Raw genomic sequence first — 16,826 nt, forward strand, 5'->3', positions numbered from 1 at the left:
AACATTTTTAAAACATTACAGAAAGGTAATGGATTGCCTCTTTAAAGCTCAAATCTATACCGCAGGTTACGCGCAGTATAGTGCATTAATAGGTATATTAATATTCACGTAAAGATTAAGGAAAATTGTAATAGCTTCAAGAACCAGTTGGGCTTTTAATTTGATATTTTTGGTTTAATCAAATTAAAAAGGAAAAACTGGGAAACATTTTTAAAACATTACAGAAAGGTAATGGATTGCCTCTTTAAAGCTCAAATCTATACCGCAGGTTACGCGCAGTATAGTGCATAACAGGTATATTAATATTCACATAAAGATTAAGGAAAATTGTAATAGCTTCAAGAACCAGTTGGGCTTTTAATTTGATATTTTTGGTTTAATCAAATTAAAAAGGAAAAACTGGGAAACATTTTTAAAACATTACAGAAAGGTAATGGATTGCCTCTTTAAAGCTCAAATCTATACCGCAGGTTACGCGCAGTATAGTGCATTAATAGGTATATTAATATTCACGTAAAGATTAAGGAAAATTGTAATAGCTTCAAGAACCAGTTGGGCTTTTAATTTGATATTTTTGGTTTAATCAAATTAAAAAGGGAAAACTGGGAAACATTTTTAAAACATTACAGAAAGGTAATGGATTGCCTCTTTAAAGCTCAAATCTATACCGCAGGTTACGCGCAGTATAGTGCATTAATAGGTATATTAATATTCACGTAAAGATTAAGGAAAATTGTAATAGCGTCAAGAACCAGTTGGGCTTTTAATTTGATATTTTTGGTTTAATCAAATTAAAAAGGAAAAACTGGGAAACATTTTTAAAACATTACAGAAAGGTAATGGATTGCCTCTTTAAAGCTCAAATCTATACCGCAGGTTACGCGCAGTATAGTGCATTAATAGGTATATTAATATTCACATAAAGATTAAGGAAAATTGTAATAGCTTCAAGAACCAGTTGGGCTTTTAATTTGATATTTTTGGTTTAATCAAATTAAAAAGGAAAAATTGGGTAAAACTTTTAAATAGGGAAAATATTTTAAGAGAGGAGAGCAGAGAACTGTTCCGAGTCACACACGATGTGAGACTAATAGTTAAGAAATTTAATGCTAGCTAGGAAAATTCCTTTTTGCCAAGTCAAGGCCTTCTTTAATGGATGAAAGATGAAAGTGATGGCCTGTTATGTTATTTTAGATATCGATAAAAGTTATTCGATTAATATTTTATAATCGATTTGGTGAATATTTACTTAAGTTACTCGGGCCCAAAACGCGCCTAATTTACATAAATTTGGTATCAAACGAAGCACGACCTCAGGTGCGCCTTGGCGATTTATTATATAGTTTTTGTGTAATTAACAAAAGAAACACGATGTTTTTAGCGGGATTATAGCTAAAAATAGCTATTTCCGGCTAAAAGAAGCTGTCAAATTTTAAGATAGTGTTGCCAGATGCCAAATGTCGGATACTCGAATACGCGGGCTTTTTGAAACTTTTGTTCGCACTATTCTCAACAAACGAAAATATTGTTGAGTTTACATTATTTCTTTATTTTAGAGAACAAATATAGTTCAGAATGCAATATTTGGCTGCCAGAGCAGTCGAATATTCCCTAATTAAAGAATTCAGAGTAAAATTTTTGGCTACCAGGGCGGTCAAACAACGCGCCATATAAAAAATAGTATTTGCCAACTCTGAAATCAAGCTTTAGCCGATTTTTTCACTTTTCAATACTGAAATCTCGAGTAGCTTAAGTAAATATTTAACAATTTTAGACCGATAGCTCTTAGGATGGCCGAGTCAAACGCATGCGGACAGAGGGATATGGCTATATCGACTCAGCTTCTCTCCATAAAGTATATACTTTATTCTCTCTCGAGAATAATGAAATGGTAATCAATTAATATTATTTTTTTTTTTTTTGCCATTATTATACTTATAAAAAAGGACAATTTTTACAATTACAATTATTTTTCTTAAATCAGTTCTGTTCAAAAGTGAGTGAGGGAGTGATCTATTGAGTCAATGAACAAGAGAACAAGTGAAAAAAGAACAAGTTTCGCCCATTTACTGAATTAAGTCGTTTAACTTCATAGAATTAGTTGCTGACTAAGAACAAGATCAAGTAAATTATGAGATTAGTATATGAAGAGATAAAGTGTCAAGAGTGTTATAATGGTTTTCGAATCTTTAGTTGAATGTTTCAATTATATATATTTGACAGATCTGAAGGATCTCTATGTGTCAGATATCTAGATATCAAATTGTAGCTCAGTAGAAAGTTTTCCAATAATTTAAAGACAATTTATTATTTTGTTTTGTGTTTTTTATTTTATGATTCGTTTTTTTTTTTTGTTGTTGTGAGTGTGTGTGTGTGTGGATGTGTGTTGGGTTTGAGTTTTCGTTTTGGATTCTCGTGTAAATTCCTGCAAAAATGAAATAAATAATTTGTTGTTGCATGCACTTAGAATTCTAAATTACAAAAAAAAAAAAAAAAATAATAATAATAATAATTAAAAAATTGGGATCCCAAAAAAAATTTGTTGAATCATTTTTGTTTCCTAGATTTTTTTTCTTCTCTCTCACTCTCTCTCTTTCCACACAAATTTTGGACGGCGATAAAATTGGGCTTCAGTCTGTCTATCTCAGAAGTCTCTCTCGCTCTGCTCTGCTCGGAGTTTACAAAGCAACGGCGACTGCTGCCGGCTGCTGCTGCTGCTGTTGCTGGTCGGGAGCAACATCACCGCTGGGATCATCATTGACCACAATCACCTCATTGGAGGGCACTGCCTCCTCGAAGGAGTCATCTGTACCAGTTTCGGCACTGCTGCGTACCTCATTGAAATCGGGATCCGAATAGGAGGAAGACTGTTCGGCTATCTCATCGTTGGCCGGATCTATTTTATCGTCCACTGCAGGCTTCTCAGCAGGGGCTTCGGTGATGGGAGCAGCCGGAACTGGACTAGGTGAATTCTGTGGCCGATTGCCGCCCAGGAAATTGATAATACCCTGCAGTGGTCCTTGCTGCTGTTGTTGTTGCTGCTGCTGCTGTTGTTGCTGGGCAGCTGAGGCGTTGTTGTTGCCACCAAAGACATTATTGACAAACGATTGTATGGGGCCTGGTGGACGGGGGGTAGTTGCCTCCTGATTGGCTTGATTGGGATTGGTTAGACCGGAGAGTGTATTCTGGAATTGATTGCCCAAATTGCTGGCGAATTGCTGGATACCCTGGAAGGCCTGAGTTGTTGAATTGACCACCGATTGGGCAGCATTCTGTACGGCTTGCTGGGCCGAGGTGATGGCTGCTGCAGGATTCAAGAATCCTGGCACTGTTGGTGCAGGAGTTGCGGGCGAATCAGCTTGTTGTTGTTGCTGTTGCTGCTGCTGTTGTTGTCCTTGTCCTTGGAATTGATTCAAAAATTGGCCAATTGGTGAGTTTTGTATCAATTGTTGCACAAAATTCTGCTGGGTAGTACTCTGCTGGACTGTGGGCGTGGCCTGGGTAACTTGACGTACATGCGGCAAATGACCATCCTGAACTTGAGCATTCTCCTCGACAACAGGATCAACATTTGGATCCTTCTCCTTATCGGTATCGGTGTCGACAGCTGGCAAAGCCTTCAGAATGGGCTGTGCCGGCTCTTCCAATTTCTCCTCCTCAGGTTTTGCCTCGACTGGCTTCTTCACTTCTTCTTTCACTTCTGGCTCGGCGGCTGCTTTTACAGGCTCTTCTGCTGGCCTTTCCCCTGACTTTGGCAGTTCCTCTGCCTCTTTGATGAGGGGCAATGCCTGCGGCTGCTGTTCAAGGGCCTGTTGCTCTGGCTTATACTCTACAACGGTAACGGGTATAGCCTGCAGCTCCTCCTCAGTGGGCAGTACACGCCCTTGACTGGCCACAGCCAGGCAAACTAAAATCAAGCTGATCAATTTCATTTTTGTTTTGATTTTTTCAAATTTCAAAATTTTCTTTCACTCGCGAGCAACGTTCACTAGCGCCTCACGGCCGCAACTGTTTGAAATTTCTTTAGCCTCGACGCATTTTATACACCCGCAGCTCCAGGGGTCGCTTACGTTGGCGTCGCTTAACGACGGCGACGGCGACGATGACGTTGACGTCAACGTTGACTTCGACGTCGACTTAGACATGGGCTGGAAAGACAAATAGCCAGGCCCGCAAGAAGAAAATCAAGACGAAGAAGTGGCTAACCAAAGATAAAGAAGCCAGCCAGCAGACGACAGACCACTAAGACCAGCCACTGGTCCAAGCAATTCGTGTAAAATGTCATTGAACTGATATTGATACCGAAGACAGAAGCACAAGGGGCCCAGCATCAGCTTCCAGAGTCCAGGTTCACAAGTGGCCAAGCAAGTGATATTAATAAAAGGGTTTTCTCTCTGTCTCTCTTCACCAACGATTGAGCTTAGAGTCATCCAAGAGAAGATTTTCAAAAAGCTAATCGAAAAATGCTTATTTGAAAGGCAAGTTCTGAAATCTGAATAAATATATGTAGTCTAGAAATTATGCAAACAACTATGAAAAGGATTAAAACATCGCATAATGGAAAAACTAATTTTATTCACAAAGTTTCCCAATTTATTTCCTAGTAAATATCATTTAGAAATATGTATTTGTTCTTTCTAGACTCTCTTAATAGCTTATTTTCATGGACATAGCTTATTCTCACACAAATCAAGGAGAAATGATCCAATCAGGATGATCCATAAGTTTTTGTTGTTCCAAATTTTTCTACCCATTAGGCATAACACGAATTGATTGATATTGTTTTAATTGGAACACTGAAAAATTGGACAAGTACTTTGAGAAACTTAACAGAACTGGGAAATTCGAAATGAAACCAAATCCAAAACCAATCTGGCTGAATGAGATGGACGAAATGTGATTAAAATACAAAAGTCAGAACTGAACGAGAACTCTAGAGAAAATCATAGAAAATATATATTCAAATACAAATACAAACTTCAAAAATTTTCAAAGAGACTCAACAACTTATTAAAATGCCTAAATTTATATCTAAAAGCATTTGAAATGTAAAACAACAACATTTTCAACATAAAAAGAACAGAAGAACCCTTGCAAACATTATAAGTTCCTTACTGATCTGAATAAATATCAAGAATACTATTCAGATTTCCATTATATGCATATATACTTATAGTAAATGTTAAAACAAATGTCAAAAGGTATTCTCAATAAATTGCAAGTTTTAAGTTTTTAGTTTGAAAAAGGCAATGGCAATCGATCTTTGACCAGCAGCCATAGTTACCCCTTCCCAACCTCCCACCGCCACTTCTCCTCCGGCCACACACACGCACACATAGCCAGTTCTCCCTGTGCCTTTGGTAAAGTTTGTTTTTCATTCCATGTCGAGGAGATTGGAACCTAATGGAGACAATTTGATCAGAGCAGATTTTTCTTGTTTTTCTTGTTCTCCCCTTCTCTTACATTGTCTCATCATTCTCTATCTCTACCACAAACCCCACCCATGCCTCCCACTTTTCCCCCTGATATCTGCCTTCTTCTTTTTTTTCCAGAAACCAGCTTTAGTTTATTTTTAAAGTTAATTAGCCTTTTTGGTCAGACGATGTTTTTGTCTCTGAGCACAAAAAACAGAAGAAGATGCAACCAGAGATGCGTTTTCCGCTTATTCTGGGTTAATAATTCATTAAAAATGCAACGCCCACAAAAAGAAAGAAGAAAAAGTAACAAACACCGACAACAACAAGAACAACAACAACAACGACGACAAATCTTTTCGAGGAAAAGAATATCTTATGCAAATGTAGTTAAATGGGTCACCAGCATTGGGTTAGACAGGTTAGCACTGGACCGAGGGAAGAAGAGTTAGAGAAACTACATTTTAGATTTCCCTACTCAATGGATTCGACTCGTATTTGGGGGGGGCCGGGAGACAGCGGAAAATGCTCAAATGAAAATACTAAAGGTTTTTCGCCCATTGTTTATTGAACTTGACATGGAAAAAAGGAAACCACCGCCCGCCCCGCCCAAAGCAAAAGCAGAGCAACAAATGCTAAAAAAAAAAATTACTAAATGGTAGACAAACACACAGACACACACACACACATACAGTTGCAACATGTGGTTGTTGCTGATGGGGCAGACATTTGCAGAAGTTGCAGAACTTGTTTTGTTGTCTTACCAACAGCAAAGAGAGCCAAAGTGAAGATGTTTTGGGGCCCTTCCTTTTCAAGAGCTCCACAAACAGGCCAAACCACAAGTTGTCTGCCAAAAGGACATTGACTTTCAGCAGCTTTGATTATATTCCCATACCCTGCCCTAGAGTATAATAGCTTGGGTCAACATTCCTGATACCATTTGATGGCGGACAAAGAGAGTAAGTCCCAAGAAAAAGAGGCCAGGGCCTTTAACTAGTCTAATCAGAAAGGAGAGTTTCCTCTGTATAAAAAAGAAGAACTGATGATTACATATGTAGGTAGAACAGCTAAGGAATATACATACATATGTACTTATTTTTTGTTGTTTATTATGGTTTCTTCTCATCGTTTCTTCTTATCATCGTTTCTTCTTCTCGTTCCTCGTTTTTTCTTCTCGTTTCTTATTACTTACAATTAGCCGTTAAATCTTCTTGTTCTTTTTTTCCATTCTCGTTTACCTATCTCGATCATTTTTAATTAGCCTTTTCAATCGTTTATGTTTTGCCTTCTCAATCTTGTTCTTTTTTATCCTTATTTTCCCCTCCTGTCGTTCCTTATTCTCGTTTCTTATTCTCTTTGCATATTCGTGTTTAGTCATTTTCTTTCTTATTTTCGTATCTTCTTCCTTTACACTCATCTTAATTCGTTTTCATATTCCTAATTGTCTTATTTTTGTCATCCATTCGTTTTGTTTTTTTGATCTCATTCTCATTCCTTTTGATTTTTTGTTGTCCTAATTTTCTCTTCTTGTTTCTAATATTCGTATCTTTCTCTCGTTCTTTGTTGCACTTTCTTATAATTGTATATAAAAGGGATTCCCTTTCCTTGTGTTCCTTTTCTATAATATTTTCGATTTTGTGGTACTTAATTTTGATGTAAAATTCAAATTTCTCGTTCATTCTTCTCGTTTGTTCAACTCGTTTCCTTTACTCATTCTTAATGAACTTTTCCCCCTTCATGTTGCTTATTTTTCGGTCTCATTCTTTACCATTTTGACTTGTTATTTCATTGTTAATGTAATTTCATTCGTTTCGTATCTATTTCTTAATTTTAATTTTTCGTTCTAGCTTAAATGGAATTACTCGTTGTGTCAAACCAAAAGGGTGAATAAGTTAATATTTTATCGACTAACCTTAGATGAAGTTTGTGTGGAAGAGTCTCTCTAATCATTTGTATGTATCAATTGGACAGAAAGGGCATACAATTTTCGTTAGTTCTTTAAATGTTTGTTTCTTGGTTTTAATTTTTTTTTTTTGTTTTTTTTGCCAGGTTTATATCGTTTTCTTTCAGTTTGATTGTCGGAAGAGAACAAGTTTCTTAATCAGAATTCGTTTTGAATGCCTTTTATTTTTATTATTTTCTTTGGTTTTTATGGGGTTTTCTTGGATTTCTATAATTATTTTTATAGTCCTCAGTTTTCAATTTATTTAACCTTTTTTTTTTTGCTTTTTTTGGTCTTATGTAATTTCAATTCATTGCTCTTTATATGTTTGTTGTTGTTGTTGGTGTTTTTTTGGTGTGTTTCTTGTTATCACATAAAATATCGCAAATCGAATTAACACCTTGCTCACATAGCAAGTGGGCGCTATGGCTAAATGAGTGAATGGGGCGTGGCAAGTCAAGTGCCCCTCCCCCTCCATCCCTACCAACCTCCTTTCCCCACCATCTTCTTTCCTCTTTACTTCTTCCCAGTCAAAAACGGTGGCAACTTTCACTCAACAATCGTGCGGAATAATAAAACAAACACAAAAAAAAAGACCAAAACAAAAAAAAAAAATAAAGTACAACCTAAAGCACATGTAAAGTGGGTGACCACAGCCAGCCAGATGTGGGGCTATTGCGGAGAGGGAGGCGGGGTACGGGCGGCTACTGAAATTGGAGCCAGGTGGTGGGTGGGTGACTGCCGGAGCAGCAGCTAGTGGGTGATCTTCGTCATCATAAATTACCACACATATGTTTGTATGGATTCCACTTAATTGTTTGTCTGTCGTAATATATTATTGTATTCATATTTCTGCTCAAGGTCAAGCCGAAAATCTGCACACAACAAATTGGGCACAATTTTTTTTTACCCTCCATGTTGTTGTCAATTTTTGTCTACCTTTCATCCGAAATTCCAGAAGGTGCCAATTGTCAATTGAGGCATAAAGTACTTTAAACCAAACGAGGGTTGACTAAGAAGTTGCAGTACGAAATATATACACACTTTCTCCTCTTGGAAGAGGTCCTTTTTGTTCTTTCAGCCTACATTTTCCTTTCATCCAAAAGATCTTTATCTCGATCTTTATTATCTTTCTGTCACATAACCGAAAATTAAATGATATTTGAGATTTATTTTATTTGTATATAAACAGTATTTAATAATAATTAATTGATTAAACTTATTTCTTCAGTTATCTAGTGGAATAAAATATCTGTTAAACTCATATAAAGAATTGTATTCAGATGATCATAGATTGGATCAATTGCCATAGCAACATTTCTTGACTAGCAACATGTTTAGTTGGCAACATTCTTGGCTAGCAATATGACATTTGCCTAAAAGATTTGCTCATTTTCTATTGTTGAACTTTGAAGTAAAAATTCATTTGTGTAATGTCAAAAACATATTAGCTATGTTTGATTCTTGTTTATAACATAACTTTCACTTGTTTTAATATATATAAAAATTAAAATCAAAAATACCGCCAAGTTTTCAAATCTATTCTTCTTTCAATTAGATGGCAACTCTAAGCGACGGCTGGCAACGCTGTTAGCGCCAGTGTGCCAACTAGATGGCGCTTCTTACATTTGGATAAGAAATAGTGGGAGTCAAAATATAGGGGGAGCCGGATACAAAATAGGGGGGTGCCGGATAAAAGCAAAACCAGCAGTACCAACACCAACAACAAAAGCACGATGACGAGCGGCCCCGTAAAAATGATCAACAAAACTAAAAACAATAAATAAAATACGTTAATTAATATTCGCGTAAATTGTGTAAAGCCTGCGCGAAGTGCCCAAGTTGTTGTTGTGCAACGGTAATCATTGAAATCGCCAAGCAAGTGCAACCAAACAGCCCCACGAGGCAAGCCACAGCAGAACGAGCAGCAGCACCAACAACAACAACAACGTGCCAAATGTAATAATAACAAAAGGAATATCTAAAGTTAAACTAAAAAATATAAAAGAAAACAACCACAAAAAAAAACCAAAAATAAATCACAAATTTTTTATTTTGTTCAAGTGCAATGTGAGCTTAACAATTGTTTTTTTTTTCAACATTTATTATAATTAATTAAAATAAATAAAGAGGCCAGTTTACCCCGCCGCTTCACGGATTCCTGCACTCTTTGCCCCTGGTTTCCTTCACCGCTCCCGCATCGGTGAACACTTTGCGCCCTCTGCGACGTCGACGTCGACGCGACCAACGACCAACAAGCGGTGGCTGCGGCCATTCTTGTCCGCTCGCGTGTGTTTCTCTTGGTGTGTGTGTGTGTGAGTGTGTTTTATTTTTTTTTTGGTTCTTTTTTTTTTTTTGTTTTCTGTTTGGTTCTCTGTCGCATGCCGCATGTTGCATCTTTCTCTTATGTGGCAAAAGCAACAACTTGTTAACAATTTTCGATCCTTTGGAATTGTATTTAAACGTCTTGAGCGACTGTTAAATGCATTGTTCGCGTAGCCTCTCTGCTGCTGCTGGCGTCACGTCGGATACAACAACATTTTTTAGTGCAGCAGCAGCGGCGGCGGCATCGGCCAGCAGTACTACAACAACACCAACGCCAACATTGCCAAAAACAACAATGGCAACAACAACTGCAACATCAGCAGCATCCGTTGCGGCAGCAGCAGCAACAAATCCTAAAGATGGTAAGTCAAAAAAAAAAAAAAACAAAAATCCCGTTGACCCAAAAACAAATACAGTGAAACCTCGATATAACGAATCTGAGGGGGATCGCAAAATTATTCGTTATATCTATTGATTCGCTATAGGTACTGAAATGTAAAACCTTAGTCCTTTCAAGGGACTTAACAAAAAATTCGTTATATTGGGTTTTTCGTTATAACGAAGTTCGTTATATCGAGGTTTCACTGTACTACTACACCTTGGAGTTCAAGGCGAATGGAGTGTATTTACAGTGACTCGCCAACTGTGCTCGAGCTAGGCTTGTCCAAGTGTGTGTAAACGAGATGGCAACAACTTTGCTCTGATAAGAGTTTCGAGTGACTCTCAAACTATATGAACGAGATAGGCTTCCAAATGGAAGACCCAGAGCAAAGAACTGAATCATAACCTAACTTTTTTGTTAATGAACGGTTCTGGCTAAAGATATCATTAATTCTAATAATAATAAGAAAAAATGAGAAAATGGGAAAAGGAATCAATTATTATTATTGTTTACAATTTCAAGTTCATTGGAATCGTATTATTTTTTTTTCTCGATAAAAACATTGTTGTTGTTTATATATTCAAAAAAGTATATTATGGGTTACAATTGCTTACTTTACTGTTGTATTTTGTGTGTTCTTGTAAGACGATCGATTGACTATCAACGGATCTAAAACTGTATTTTGTACATATGATTCAATTTCCTGACTGATAAGCGAAGCGAGTAAATGGAATGTACTCGTAAGACTTATAAAATTGCATTTAATAAAAATACTAACACAAATATACTTATACATATATACTTTTATTTGTGTGTGTGTGTGTGTGTGTGTGTGTGTTATCTTAGCACCAACAAATTATCAACGTCACACAGCAAAGTTGTTTTTTTTCATATTTTTTTTTATCTACTATTACTAACAAAAATTCATAACGTCAACTGTTGACTGACTTATTCAACCGTTAGCCCTAACAGATCGAAATCGTTGGCCATGATTTGGGATCAAGATGGTTTATTTCTTACGGTCACCTTTCCGACCAAAAAAATCAAAATCAGGTTTTTGCCCATGCGAAAAACCATATACGAATGTGTTTGCTGCGTGTGTGTGTATGTGTATGCAAATAAAACCTTTAACCAGTTAGCAAAAAAATATGTAAAAAAACTCTTTTTTGTGCCAAAAAAAAAAGTGAAAGATAGGGGCATATGGATTTTGATAAGATGTTTGCAACAGTTTGGAAAACTTTAACCTTCTGATATCTAAAGCTTATAAGTTTTAAACAATAAACTTTAGGAATCAATTTTTTAAAAATGTAACTTTTTAAAAAATCAAATTTACAGTTAACAAATTTAGATTCTTTTTTACATTAATTCTTCTAGTTTTATTTTTCCCAGATATGGCTAAACATATTAGTTTAATTTATGTATAATTAGGTAATTATTTTGTAAATGTTTTTGTTAAGTTTTTTTACAGTGGAATGTTAACATCTAGTTTCCCTTAGTTTAAAGTTGACAAAAAGCAATAAAAGCCGCTGGTCTTCTGAGAAGGTTTGAAATTCAGACACAAACCGGAAGAATGGGCTTTAAAAATTCTCAAAAAACCACAAAAACCACAACTGAAATCTAAAAAGAAAGGGTATTAATAAGATTTCTGTGTTGCCTATTTTTCCATGGACAAGTCAATATTCTATTCCCCTCGGGGTTTTTTTTATGTTTTGTGTCTTATTCATTCTTTTTTTTTCGGTTGTTTGGTTTTGTTGTTGTTGTTGCGTGTAAAATCAATAAATTCGAGCGGGTTCAAAAGGTGACGACAACGTCGAAATGCTAGCGACCTTCGCTTCAGTTCAGTTTCGCCTTGGCCCAGGCAATTAAATTTATACTTTACTTATATACATACATACATATATATGTATGCATATGTATATATAATTATGACTTTTTTTTATATTTTTACACTTCTCTTCTTAATTATCGTTGCCTTATTTGTCTATGTTTGTGTGCTATGCTTTTTTGTTTTGTTATAAACTTTTTGCTCTTTGCTTTTGTTTTGTTTCGCTTTCTTATACCCTCCTCCTCCTCCTCTTCTTCTTCTATCACATTTGGTTTATGTATATATAATAATCCAAAATGATTGCTCAACAAGTTACGTCAGACAAAGAAGTAGCAGGAAGGGAGAGGGGGGAGAGTATGAGAGACATAGCATGTGTTTCGCGGGGATTTTATTTTGTTTGAACGAAAAGAAACAACAGCAACAACAACAAGACCAAAAAGATTAGGCTTTGATGGATTAGGATTAATGCTTCTTCATGTTGTTCCATCCATAAGAGAACAACAAGACTAAAAACTAGAATGCCCCAACTGTTTCTATAGATTAAAGAAAAATATCTGCTAGAAAAATTAAGCAAATGATTTAAAAAGAAAAAACTAGTCTTAATTCAAGAGCTGCAATTGCTTTGTGCATTTTGCACTACAAAATCAGTTTTTAACAATTTTTAGCTTTTTATTTTTTGCGCCAAGTGTGAAAATTCCCATGCAACAACAACAACTATCATCGTATTTCCCATACTAATGTGTGAAAATGTCAGTTCTGACTGTCAACTTGCCAACAACTCCCACAATTATAAACCCCGCCGACTTGAAATCGTCGATTGAGTTGACTGAATTTTCTATATACCCTATAGATGGCCGATCTGCATCTAAATTCAACCAATTATTATATAAAATAAACCAAAATTCTCAACTGTAAATAAACGAAACTGATAAAGAAATATTGGACTCTGATTATATCGCAATGTAAATCATAAATAAAGAACATTATCTTTTGAGGGTATCAAAATGACGGAGGAAGATGTCTATTTACACGGATCAACATTGTCTTATTACCTGATCAGAAAAAGAAACTACTAGAATTACCAAATAAGAGAGCTCTATCTCTAGGCCTGGTCCAGTAAACTCAAGTTCAATAGTTAAGCATGAAGGCTTAAAGGTAATACTCTCTCTTTCAGACGCAAAGCGTGATGTTCCTTGTGTTGATGATATTGTTTGTGTTCTTTTTGTTGCCTTTTCGAATAAAAAACAGAACATAAATATTCAGAAATATCGAAAAATTCGAGAAAAATAAAAAAACAGCAATTGGCAAAGTAGTTTGAGCTTTTCCCGAAACACAAGTGAAAGATGGGAGGTTGTTTGTTTGGGCCGCAATATATAATCCCATCCACAAGAAGCCATTTAGACTGTGTTTAGATAAGAACTAAAAAATATTCAATGAGATTTGAAGCTTTACCGAAATCGTAATCCTTTGAAACCTATTCATTTTCAGAAGAGAAAACCCAAATTGGTTTACCAGATAAAACCAAAATGTTATTTGGATTTCATTCCTTGATTTTGTATGAAATATTTTATATGCTTCTATATTAAACAACTTAACTTTGTTAAGGGATATCTTTAAGTCGACTTAAAGCTGTCGATTTAATAAATAAGTCTAGCCTAGTTTGATAGCAATTATGTTTAAGTTTTGCCCATAGACTGCGCCCACAAATCAAATTGATAGAAATGCAACACACACACACCATTTGACACACACATGATAAATGATGCACAGCCGTTGGAAACGCATTTGCCACGTGAAATGCAAACAGACAAAAAGGGCAAAAAAAATGAAAAAAAAGAACAGACAGACTGAGCAAATGTAGAACGTGTGGAACAGCTGGGTAAAAATGGTTAAAATTCTGTTTTGCTTAACGTTCTCTCTGTCTCTCGCTCTCTCTCTCTCTCTCTCTCTCTCTCTCTCTCTCTCTCTCTCTCTCTCTCTCTGTGTGTGTGTCTATGTCATTTCCACTTGTAACCGATGCTAAATGGGTGAAGCAGCACCCAAATTTCCTTCCACTCTTTCCTTCCACAACCCCCCACTTCAACCCAACCCCGCCCGCCCTTCACCATCAATATGCATAACTATATCTGTGAATATTTGCCTACCTTTTCACGCCACTAATTGCAAATTTTTTTTCCTATGTGTGTGTGTGTGTTTTGTATTTTCTGTACAAATAAAGGATAGAAATCTTTTGGAGCGTGTGATCATTAAATATTATATAAAAAAAAGCGAGAAGGAAAAAAAACATTTATCTGATTTTGCGATTTAAATATTTTTATTCTGTTCACTAATTGAAAAAGCCAACAACAACAACAACCAGATGGAAAAATGTTGTTTCTCTATATTATTATTATTATTTACCCAAATGGTTAACATTGCATTTGCTTTTCTCTCTGATAAGCACGAAATCACAACTGATAAAAAAAAAAAACAGCACAAACACAGCCCAACAACAACCATACAGTCAGCATCAAGTATATGAAACATTTCTATGATATTGTAGAATCAAATAAGGTGCGTTTACGTTACGAAAAAATACAAAAATTACAATACATTTATATTAATTTAAGTTGACCGATTATCAATCAAAATTATAATGAAGCCATTTTTAAAACTGCAAATCAAACCAATTAAACCTAAACTTACAAATATTAAGTACAAAGTTCTTTCTTTCTAAATAATTTCTTTATTAACAAAACAAAACAAAGCTTTTCTGAACTCTTTCGAAATTGTGCATAACCACAAAATTATTTGCCCGATTTCTTAAAATAATCGTTTAATGTCTCAGGCAATGGAAGTATAAAATAACTTAAATGTGATTCAGAGTGACAGATATAAAAATATTTATAAACAAAAATGTAAAATGTTGTAAATTTGTTGTATTTCTGTATTTGTACATTAATTAATGATAAAATTGATCTCCATATTTTCGTTGTTTTTCTTAAACATATAAACTCAAGGGATTCCCATTATCCCAAAACTTTAATGAAGTGATAACTGATAAAACAAAATAAACAGCACTTACAATTTCGGGATGTTCTGGGATAGTCCAAATGAAAAAACCTTCTAATGAAGAGATTTTATTTTATTTCTGTTTGGTTACCATTTTTATAAGAAAATATGGAAAAATTTAGTTTACAAAAATGTTGTGAAATATAAAAAAAGTGTATTGTAATAGAAATGTGTAGAAGAATAATTTGTATTTTTTAACTTCAGAAATGTTAATTCCTTTATTTTATAAAATGTTTGTCTAGATTTCGATCATTTTTAATCAAAACTGGCTTGAGGTCAATAAAACTTTCTAATTTGTAAGACTTTTAATCATAGGCAGCACAAAAGGTGAGAACCTTTTACAAAATTTTGTAATGCTAAAACTGGTTAAAAAAAATTTGTTCCCAATGATTTATAGTATCGGGTTTTATTTTATTTACTACTTTGATCCTGTGGAGTATTATTTTAAAGAAACATCAAGGATTCTTACTATACATTTCTTATTCAACCGTAAAATTTTTAGCTTAGCGTGAATTTGAAGCTGAAGTAAACTCCTTAGGCCAAGTCGAATAGTTTGCCAACTAAACAAAATTTAGGTGTGTTACAGGACCTTTGACTGAAATGTCCCTTCGACAACAAGATGAGTCATAACTTTGCCACAAAATATTGCTGATAAGTGGGTGTGTGTGTGTGTGTGTGTATGACGTTAAGTGCCAAGTACATTTGAGTGGAAGTATATGTAGGTACTTATGTACTTTCGTTGCCTAAGCTGTATCACGTTTCCTCTACGTATGCAAGTTGAACTTATTTCAACTGCATTTTCCATTCGAGCAACTGCATGCGGCAATTTGATTGCGCTCAACCAACCAACTAACCAAACAGACAGACAGACAGACAGCTAGGTAGCTGGGTAGGTATCCCTATTCAGTGTAACTTCTCAACTAATTTGTCTTACATTTCAACCTGACTTCACCTCTTTTGCTTTCTTTCCCCACACCGTACACCATACACACATTTTTGTCTTGTTTCGTTTTGCACTTTGGCGCTTCCGCGCTAATTTGTTTAACGTAATTTGCATTCTGCAAAATGCCATTCGCCCATTCGCCAAGCGTGTGAATAATACGAAGAAAACTGAAAAGCAAACACTCAAACACAGAGGCAGAGACAGAGACAGTGAAAGAAAGAAAGAAAAAACTTAAAAATTACACATTTGCAATTTGTAATTTGCGTTGTGAATTTAATGAATGGGCTTTAACCCAGCGAAGTTAAGCTCTGTTTACCGAATATTGAATATCTTTAGCCCACACTCTATTTTTTTTGTTGTTGTTCGTAATTGCTGCTAATTACGCGCATCAAATGCCCGGATCCGTCCGGTCCGGTCTGGTCTAGTCTGGCTTGGTATGAAGGGGGAGGAAGCCTTTAATGTCCATTCTGGCGTTCTGTTTTATATTGCTTGCTTCATTACAAATTTTATTGCTTCAAAGGTATAGATACCATAAATAGTGGAATGAAAACGAAGAAAGTTCATTAAAAATTGCTGCAGCTGAGCAAGTGCAGCTGATGGAATAGCCGATGCCAGATAGAGTCACGATAGGAATAGGAATACATAAAGAAAAAAAAACACAAAAATACAAAATGGAAATATCTTCAAGAGCAGCAGCATCTAGCTTTTTTTTTCTTCTTTTCTTTCTTTTTTTTTTTTGTTGATAAAGTGGGCGAAAGATCCACCTGCCTGCAGGTTTTCATTTTTCTCCACCTTTATGCATAAATCAAATGGCGCGTGGTCGAGACATCGCCGCCATCATCATCATCGTGAAAACTGGTTCCAACTTTGGTTGGTTTGCTTTTTGGTATGGTCAATGGTCCATAGATGTTGTTTTCTTCAGTGATGAAATCGTGACAAATATT

At 35.5% G+C, this 16,826-nt stretch overlaps 1 protein-coding gene across 1 annotated transcript; it reads right to left on the bottom strand.

Annotated features, from left to right (window-relative positions):
* Positions 1-2,579: 2,579 nt before the first annotated feature.
* Positions 2,580-4,017, bottom strand: LOC6645884 (20-hydroxyecdysone protein). Its single transcript, XM_002068490.3, has one exon. The coding sequence runs from the start codon at positions 3,930-3,932 to the stop codon at positions 2,679-2,681; it is 1,254 nt and encodes a 417-aa protein (XP_002068526.3). The 5' UTR covers positions 3,933-4,017; the 3' UTR covers positions 2,580-2,678.
* Positions 4,018-16,826: the final 12,809 nt, after the last annotated feature.

Source organism: Drosophila willistoni, assembly GCF_018902025.1.
Source record: "Drosophila willistoni isolate 14030-0811.24 chromosome XR unlocalized genomic scaffold, UCI_dwil_1.1 Seg8, whole genome shotgun sequence".
Classification (NCBI taxonomy): domain Eukaryota; kingdom Metazoa; phylum Arthropoda; class Insecta; order Diptera; family Drosophilidae; genus Drosophila; species Drosophila willistoni.